Here is a 9,368-nt window from a genome sequence, read left to right as displayed (position 1 = left end):
GGCCAGCTAGACTCCACCTGTGCACGAGTTCATGCACTGGGCCTCTAGTAGGTCTAATAAAAAAGAAATCTTTCCCAGTCTAGAACTTAAGTCATGCTGCTATAAAGAATTAAACCAAATATCTTTTGGTGGTCTTCTAAATGACTCAAAAATTAGGCTAGGACAAAGTGTCAGTATTGAATTAGAAAGAATATTTCAGAAGGAAATATGAATTCACAAAGAAATATGGGTTCAAAGAAAATACTTTAAACAGAAAATTGGGGTAAATGTTTTGTGACACAAGAGGAACTAGGCAAAGTGCAGGAGTTTAAGTAAGAACTTTTAATGGTTGAAATCATTCTGTCTGAGGTGACAATGAAAGCAAAAATGATTACAACAAATAGCTATTAATGCATTCTCTTCTTTGTCATCATTCATACATTAATTCCTTTATTCTCATTTACATATGTTCATACTAGGACAGCATTCTGAAGTCATGAAGCATAAGTTGTATGTAACTGAGTAGAAAGATCATAATCAACTCAGATTTCCAGAAGAGCTGCAGGATGTGGAAAATTACAAAGACCTTAACATGGAGAGCCAAAATGTGCTACCAATGACTCCCGTCTGCATCATCAGTGTTAAAAATACAAGCCCATATTGTTATAAAGTCAGACCATAATTATAATGCCTGCTGTTGCTATGCAAAGAATCCCAGAGAGAAGGAGATTTAGGTAACATATAATAAATAACGCACAGGCTAATCATTTATTTTCCATTCTTAAATGTCTTTCAAAATAATGATGCTCATGAAAATGCAATGTACTGATAGTCCTGGGGTCTGTTGCAACGGAACAGGGACACGGCCGAGAATGATGCTGTTTTCCCTTGATGAGAAAGAGAAGAGTTCAGGGTCCAGAATTTGTTAAAAATGTCCACTCCTCTGCTGATTTTGTCACCAGGGAATCAATTAGTGAATAGGCACCAAATAAAAATAATTTGTCCCTGCTAGAACCTGGTCCGTAGAAACTGTGCACAAGATGAATTTTAAAAGGTGCTGGTTACTTGTTCAGATTACGGATTTTAATGACATCTTAATAATCGTTAGAATTGTATTGCTGCTTATTGCAAAAATGAATGGTGCCACCACTTCATCAACTATAAGATTAGGTATGTTTTGAAAAAATAAAGCGTATTAAATCTTCATTTGTAGGTCAGTATTCACAAAGGTCTTGATGTTGCTGGTACATAAATGTAAAAATTCATTTGCTGTCTAGAAAGTAGAAGAAATGTTACTGTTTATCAGGAAGCAGTGGAAAAAAAACAAAACAGGTAATACTCAAATTTTATATATCCAAGATACCCTACTTTCTGTGATTCAGCATAATTTGTTAAGCTGCAGAGAAAAGCTCTCTGGTGGACTATATAGTAAGACAATGCATATTCCCATTAAGAAGGATAAACTTCCCAATTCTAAAGACCCGCATGTAGCCAGGTAAGGATTGCTCACCAATGAATCTGCTCTGGGCAAGCATTTCTACTCTTAGCTCTCCCTTCAGGCCATCTCCCGTTTGGAGGTGTCCATACTATTCTATTCTTTTCGAAGGGACTATTTGCTTGTGCTCTTTGTGATCCATTGAATAAAGCCACTCTTCAGCTCCACCATCTTATATTTTATTTCCTTTTGTAAATCCATCTTCCGTTTTTCCAATTGCTTACAAACCTTCCCAAAGGCATCAGTTTAGAATATTAAAAACTGAGGCTTGTTTAAGGAAATCTACATCTCCTGTGATTCTTCTAAATCTAATAAATCAAATAATCTACAAAGAAAATCTTTTTCTCTACTTATAAAAGAAAGGCATATAGTTTTATAAATACCAGCCACTTTTCCTCAAAACAGTTAAGGGTAAAGAAAATGAATACATTTGTTGACAGAGATGCTCTAGAGAGTTTTCAACCCTTTACCCTAATTTGGCCACATAGAGATCCAAGGAATTTGACATTCAGGGCTCACTGAGCAGTGATAAAATTTATTATATAATTTCAAGAGAGAATACTTGTTAAAAGAAAAACTTTTAACTACTATACTTTCTTTTGAAAACATGCTTTTCCATAAGAACAAGTTTTTGTTTTGTTTTATTTGTTTGTTTTTCAATGGATTATTTTTTATCTCTATTATATAAATGGTTATATGACTATCTTGGTTTAATCATAACATGTTTGTTATTGGACTAATGGTCTTAACAGTGGCGCAATATTTCCCTTATTTATTATAATGTGAATATATTATACGGTCATTTTGAATACATCCTATTCAAATAGATTGTGGCCATAATTGTTTAGCCTTCTTTTCAGTGACTAAATAGTGCCAAACATGATCAAACAAAAGATTGGATTACCTTCCTAGACACAAGCACTCAATCACACACACACACACACACACACACACACAATATAGTGTTCTGAAAATTCCACTTAAAAAATTATCAATTTGACTGGTTCACACTTTGGAAAATGGACAATTCTGCACTGTTAAAATTTACAATGTTCTGGAGTGTCTGCAGAAGATAAAACAGATGCTGATGAATCCCCGGCTATTAGAAACATGTGAAATTGTATTAGGGATTCAATGATAGTACAATTACAGATTTAGCATGATCTTGGCACATAGTAAAAGCTAAATAGTTATCAGTGGCAGCACCAGAATCTGTATTTAAGACAGATTAGGGTCAACAGTCTGATTGAAAGTAAAATAAGAAAACTCGTTTTAAAGTTGTGATTTTAAAGCAAGTGTATTGCTTTTATCTTTTTCTTTTTAAATGCACCTGGGAAGGAAAGGCTGATGAGAATTATGGATGAAGTGAAAAATTCTCCCCCAAAGGCTACACCAGTGGCACCTATAATGATTACAGAAAGGCTTCCACTTAGGGACGATAGGATCAGGCACTCGATCCTATTTATGTGCAAGGGGACACAGACACTAATAGCTAAACCAGAGGCCTGACCACCTCTGGAGTTCTGCCAAAACGCAAATGTCCACATTTACATGATATTCCGTCTAAACCCTGAGTAATTTGGTTTTACTGTGTTGAACATGACTTTCTCCTATTCTCTTTTACTGTTATATTCCAATTTTAGCTCATGAATTTTAATTGTTAATCCTGCTTCCACATGAAGCATCTAGGGAACACACCCTGATATTGGACAATGTATGGCCAGCATGTCTGTGAAGCAATCCTGTATTTATAGTCATGTTATCTTCATTTTAAATTTCATTTTAATGCAGTATTTATTTTAAAGGCATATTTTATCTCTACCATTTATTATCAAGTTTTTAGTCTCTTTGTAATTTCTAGCTTATTTAATTTCTCTTTTTATTTTCTTTTCCCTTGTACATTTCAATCTCTCCAAATATCTACTATTTTCAATTTTACATAACCTTTCCTAATCAATATGCTAAATTATTTTTTATTTTTTAAAAACGTAACTAGAAATAATCGATAAATGAAGTCAGAATTCTGCAAAAAAACCTATCTATGTACTAACTTTTCAAAGTTGAAAATGATCTCTTATCCCTTTCCCCTCAGAATAAAGATGGAATCTAGTGAACTGCTTGAGTTTTACGGGCCTTTATTTCCTCAATCTTCATCTATGTTTTCATTTACATTAAGTATCTCAAAACTTCAAGAATGTATTTAAAAACAATAATTGGCTAGACATGTCCAGAAGGAGTTACAAAATAACTTATAACCCCTCTGATAAAATGCAAAAAAGTAACATATAAACTAATATTACTAAAGCAGTATACATACATCTATTTATATTTTTGTATATACTTACTTATTTTGTTCTCATAGATTTGCATGCACAATATGAGATCATAAATGCAACAAACAGCACCACACCAACACCGAGTAAGGTCATTTCTACGACGCCAAGGAGCTTTATTTTTCCAGTCACTTGGCTTTTAAACATGTCTGCCTTCTCATCGCCAATGGTACCCGTCTGTAATCAAGTTAATAATTAGCATTATTTGCGTAGATCATTAGCGCCAAATACCTAAAATCCTCCACTTACGTATCACTCTTTTCCCCCCAGACATCTATAGAAGTATTAGTTATCTGTATCTGTAAGACAAGCCAATGAAATTCCCTTTGCATGTTCAAGGAGGCAATACATGCCAAGGTAGAATACAGAGTGACATATAACCCACTTCTCTTTAAACATGTTATCTGGCACTCTTCAACATGCTAGCTCCGCTGATCTTTAAAACTGTCTTACCAAAATCGTTCACAATTTTCCAAAGTGTTTTTCCTAGTGACATAGGAAAATGGCAAGGGTCAACTATTTAATTCCCTAAAAAGACATGATGCATTTCCTAATTCTGTGGCTAATCAATTCCATAATTCCATGGTTTACACAAAAAATATCTTGTCAGGCAATAGGATAGACTATCTACAACTGCTTTAACCTGGCTTTTGTAAGCTTGGTTGGCTTTTATTAACTATAATATTCAGCGAGCCTTGAATTATTTGAAGTTAGATATGTGAATGACTCTCTCTAACACAAACATATGACAAGAAAAAATGTTTAACAGATGCATTTTGAAAATAATCTAAAATGACAAAAAGGCACAGACAATTAAGACAAACTTGATATTTCTATTTGGTTTGGTTCTCTCAAATAGCTATAATTAATATTATGTAAACTCATCTATATGAACAATGAAAACACATACAACCTCCAATATACATTAAAGGTATATTCAATTTTAAAATGTCAAAAGTATTTTTATATACAAAGAAGTTTATTGCTTTTAATACTAATAGATAAAAATACTAACCTCATTAAGCCAAAGAATAGGCACAATGTAGCTCCTAGTCAGGCGCTTTAAAACACTGTAATATACATTTAAAAATTATGAAAATATATTACACATATAGGACAGAAATTTTAGTAATTACCAGTGTCAATAAATATTCAGAAATTAGTTATTCTTGCAACTTGGTTAAGTTCCTTGATTTTTGTTCCCTGTAACGAATCATTTAGGTTTTAATATGGTTGTTTCTCTGGTATCTTCTATTCTAAAAGCCTTCATAACAGATTTATAATTGATTGACTCTTTCTAAACACAGATTTTTCCTTTAAACAAATTCTACTCAGGAAAGTAAAATACAAATTTTGAAAATTATTGTCATAGAAATATTTGGAGAGTAAGCAACATGTGAGATGCCACCTAATACTTCAAAACATTCCAAACTATATATAAATCACTTCAGTGAACAACAGATGTACTTCTAAATTACAAATGAAAGTTATAAGCATTTAATAATTATTATATAATATAGTCAAGCCAAAGAGAAGTTGAAGTTTTATATTATTTTCACTTACTTTCATAGATTTACTCACATTCTTACAAGAAAATACTAAAAGCATGTAAAGATAACCTTGGTCAAGAGACTCACTCAATTTTTTTTGATTGCTTGACCAATATGTTGACTTGCAGCCGTTTTGCAAATTGTAAAGTGAATCCAGTTATCTAAAAAAAAGGAACAAGTTAAAATTATTTTTAACTTCTTTGGAAAACATTCTTTTATAATAGCCAACATTAATTTGTAACGTTATATAAAACTTAAGGTGAATCTGTTCTACTTGAAACTTGTGTATTTATTAAATAAGTAATTGGACATGTTAAATATTTCCTACATAACTATCCATAGTTGCATTATGTGAATATGCGTATATATATGTGCATGCATATGCATGCAAGCACATATGCATATACATGTACACACACATATAATTTCTTTGCCTACTCTAATGTCAAGGTTTTAGCTAGGTTTATGATATTTACCAGAAATGGTTTTGGGGAATCAACAATGATATAACAGTACTAAAACATAAAAACATATACAGTTTATATAGTTCCTAAACTATGCAAGGTCAAATATATATTCAGTCATAATTCATATATCTTCAGTTTAATCATACTACTATCATTATTGAAATAAAATAAAAATTGCTACTAAAATTCTGGCATTCCATTAAATTTTTGAAAAGTGGAACAGTAAAATAATTAAAACTGTTGTCCTTATAAGATTTTTATAAATTTTTCGTGACACTAAATATAATAGATCTAGCCCCCAATTCACATATACCTATAAAATCTCCTTTTATCCCTCATAATATAATATAAAGCGTTTCTTCATATAAGCAATGATTAGAATCATTCCCATCACTAGTATTCCTGACCCATGATCCATTAAAAATGCTTAACAAGTTCCATATTCTTAAAAACTAAAATTGTTACCTTGATATTTCATAAAGTAATAGAAAAAATCAATGTAATTTTCATTGAAATAAAAGTAATTTATCAATAAATATGATCAATAAATGTAATTGACAAGGAGAGAATTTATTTTTTTCTGTAAGTTAATTAAAAAAACACAATATTAAACAAGGCAGATCAATAGTATATTTGCTTACAGGTTCAACATCTAAGAATGTGCTGTGTTCTTCTTCATCTGGATGTAAGCCTTCAATAGTTTCTCTAATTTCAGGAGAGGCATGTAGGAAATGAGGAAGTGAAATGATCACAGGTTTTCCTGAAAACAAGTTGTAGGAAGATAATTGGGGATAAATATTTCACATAACACTAAAAAAAAGATTCTTTGAAAATAAATTTTTAAAAATTTTAAAAAATGCATAGCTGGGTTTGAACACTAATTTTGGGGGATGAGGGTGAGGGAGAATTATAACATCCGATTGCTACTGTACAAATAAAATAACAAAATTCTCCATTATTTTACTAACCAGTCAGTTGATTCTGTTGTTTATGCCTTAAGTATTAATTTTTAATATGTAAGGTCAGCTGCTGAATACAGTTTTAATCACATATGTTTTTGTTTTAGGTAGTAATATATCTATGAACTGAGAATTAATTAAGAGGTTTTTTCTTTCTTTATTCTCACCACTCCAATATGAAGAAAGTGAGCAAACCAAGACAGACCACAAATTGTGTGTAAGTCAGCCTCTGTTTCAGAGACACACTGAAAATATACTTATTTTTATTTACTATTTTCAAAGAAAGAAAAAATGGCAGACGCTCGTAGTATTCTGGGAATTATTTTCCTTTTACCCTAAATGTAAAAGGAGCACAGGGATACTATATGGCAAAAGAAACAATAACAATAACAACCGTAACAATAATAAGGCTAAGTGGAATGGGAGAAAATATTTGCAGACTAGATATCCAATAAGTAGTTAATAGGCCAAAATCCAAAATATACAAGGAACCCATACAACTCAAAATGACAATGAGCAGCATAATAATAATAATAATAATAATAATAATAAATGGAAAAGAGCCTAGACATTTTCCTTAAGTAACACAGAGAAATACTAGTATGATTCCATTCCACTGCCTAATAACTAACGTATGCAGCACTGAAACACAATTAGGACTTTGAACACAATACAAAAAAACACACAAAAATTTCCTACCATCACCCTTACTTTCTGTCCTTATTGCTTTCTCACTTTAAATTTTTGGTCAAAGGGATCCTGGGTAAAGGTTACATTTTAAAGGACACTGCAAATTACAACATGAACTGTAATACTGAGAACATTTACTCACCTTCTTTGCACTTGCTAATGTCTAGCAAACCATAATATGTACAATTATTTGAGATCTCTGGGTCTGTGCAGAAGCAATGGTTTTCTGGATTTTGAACTGGAGATGCAAAGGCCTTGGGTGGAAGAATAAATCTAAACACAGAAATTCCTTTCAGATCAAGTTCGGCTCCAAACACAGCATAGATGGACCTAAACACAGAGAAAAGAGAGCTTCATTCCAGGGATCTGAACTGTATTTCAGAGATTCATTGTTTTCTTAGTTTTAGATCTATATTCTTACTCTAACTTGGAAAATCTAATATACTCTTATCAGAATTCTTGCTTAATTTTTAGGGAAAACAAATCCTTATAAAATTTTAAGGCATATCAGAACTCAATACCTGAGTATGAGCTATCCTTACCTTTATTTTCAAAACCTTCTAAGAATAATTTTTGCTTGTGAAGTACCATGGTGTATTGATACTAAAGACATTTTTTTCAGTTTATTCCCTTCATAGATTAACTATTTATATGACTGTCTCAAATACTTTTTTGTGTGTGCCCACTTCAATAAAATAAAAATAAAATACCTGTCTTTCAAAACAGTCATGAAGAGAAAGACCATTTACTTATAAGTGTGTGCATGTGAGCTTAATATACTGTATTCTATACCTCCATCATTTACCAAGTGTCCACCATAATCTTGGTAATGTGCTGGGGCTCAATAAATATTTCTTCCAATCCCCAGATAACTCTCTAGGAAGAAACACTGCTCTCTTCAATTTTACAGATAAGGAAAAGATTCAGAGATATTAAATACTTGCTCACAACCACACAGCCTTTGGGAACAGGGTTAGGATTTAAGCATATTGGTGTGGCTTCTAATGCCTGTAGCATCTACTAGGCCCCATCAATTGGAAAAGATGCTGTAGGGGAGGTAGAACACATTAATTCACATAGTTCTGTGACAGTGACATCACCTTCTCTGGACATCTTAGAAAAATTGGGCATAGAAGGATAGACTACTATCCTATCTAATAAAAGAGAAACATGGTAATTGGCATATGACCGCTACCCTTCCCATTGGCTAATCAGGGGGATATGCAAATTAACTGCCAGCCAAGATGGCAGCCGGCAGACAGGCAGCTTGAAACTAACATGAGGCTTGCTTGCTTCAGTGATGGAGAGCTCCACCGTTCCCCGCCTGCCGCTGCAGGCCTCTGAGCTGCAACTCTAAGCAACTATGTAACAACTATAGAAGCTAAACAAAACCCCAGAAACCTGCTTTAGTCCTTCAGGCTTCAGTCAGCAGGGTCGCAACATTGTTTCAAATACAGAAGATAAACAAAGGCCAGAAACCTGCTTTTAGCAGTGAAGGCCTAAGAGCTGGAGTCAAGCCTCAAAGCTAAAATTGGCCCAGAATTAAAAAAAAAGAAAAATAGGAGTGGTTGGGAGCTTCAGTCTCCCGCCAGCCTGAAAACAGCCCTCAGCCCCTCACCCAGACTGGCCAGGCCCCCCAGTGGGGACCCCCATCCTGAAGGGCGTGGGACCAGCTGCAAACAGCCATCATCCCCTCACCCAGGCTAGCCAGGCACCCCTGTGGGGACCCTCACCCTGAAGGGGGTGTGACCAGCTGCAAACAGCCATCATCCCCTCACCCAGACTGGCCAGGATTCCCAGTGGGGACCCCCACCCTGAAGGGGGTGTGACCAGCTGCAAACAGCCATCATCCCCTCATCCAGACTGGCCAAGCACCCAAGCGGGATCCCTACCCT

General features: G+C 33.8%; 1 protein-coding gene across 5 annotated transcripts in view; it reads right to left on the bottom strand.

Moving 5' to 3' along the window:
* Positions 1 to 301: 301 nt before the first annotated feature.
* The window catches only part of CD36 (CD36 molecule), a 60,451-nt gene continuing 51,384 nt past the window's right edge, over positions 302 to 9,368 (bottom strand). For all 5 annotated transcript variants that reach the window (XM_015571247.1, XM_015571246.1, XM_006774918.2 and 2 more), the window contains 6 exons: positions 7,616 to 7,803; positions 6,466 to 6,584; positions 5,445 to 5,518; positions 4,823 to 4,877; positions 3,820 to 3,984; positions 302 to 1,252 (listed from right to left, as the gene is read on the bottom strand). In XM_015571247.1, the coding sequence (XP_015426733.1) occupies positions 3,820 to 3,984; positions 4,823 to 4,877; positions 5,445 to 5,518; positions 6,466 to 6,584; positions 7,616 to 7,803 (601 nt within the window). In that variant the 3' untranslated portion in view covers positions 302 to 1,252. The remainder of the gene's footprint in view (positions 1,253 to 3,819; positions 3,985 to 4,822; positions 4,878 to 5,444; positions 5,519 to 6,465; positions 6,585 to 7,615; positions 7,804 to 9,368) is intronic.

Source organism: Myotis davidii, unplaced genomic scaffold (genome assembly GCF_000327345.1).
Source record: "Myotis davidii unplaced genomic scaffold, ASM32734v1 scaffold125, whole genome shotgun sequence".
Classification (NCBI taxonomy): domain Eukaryota; kingdom Metazoa; phylum Chordata; class Mammalia; order Chiroptera; family Vespertilionidae; genus Myotis; species Myotis davidii.
The sequence above is the reverse complement of the archived record's forward strand: the minus strand, read 5'-3'. Positions and strand labels throughout refer to the sequence as shown.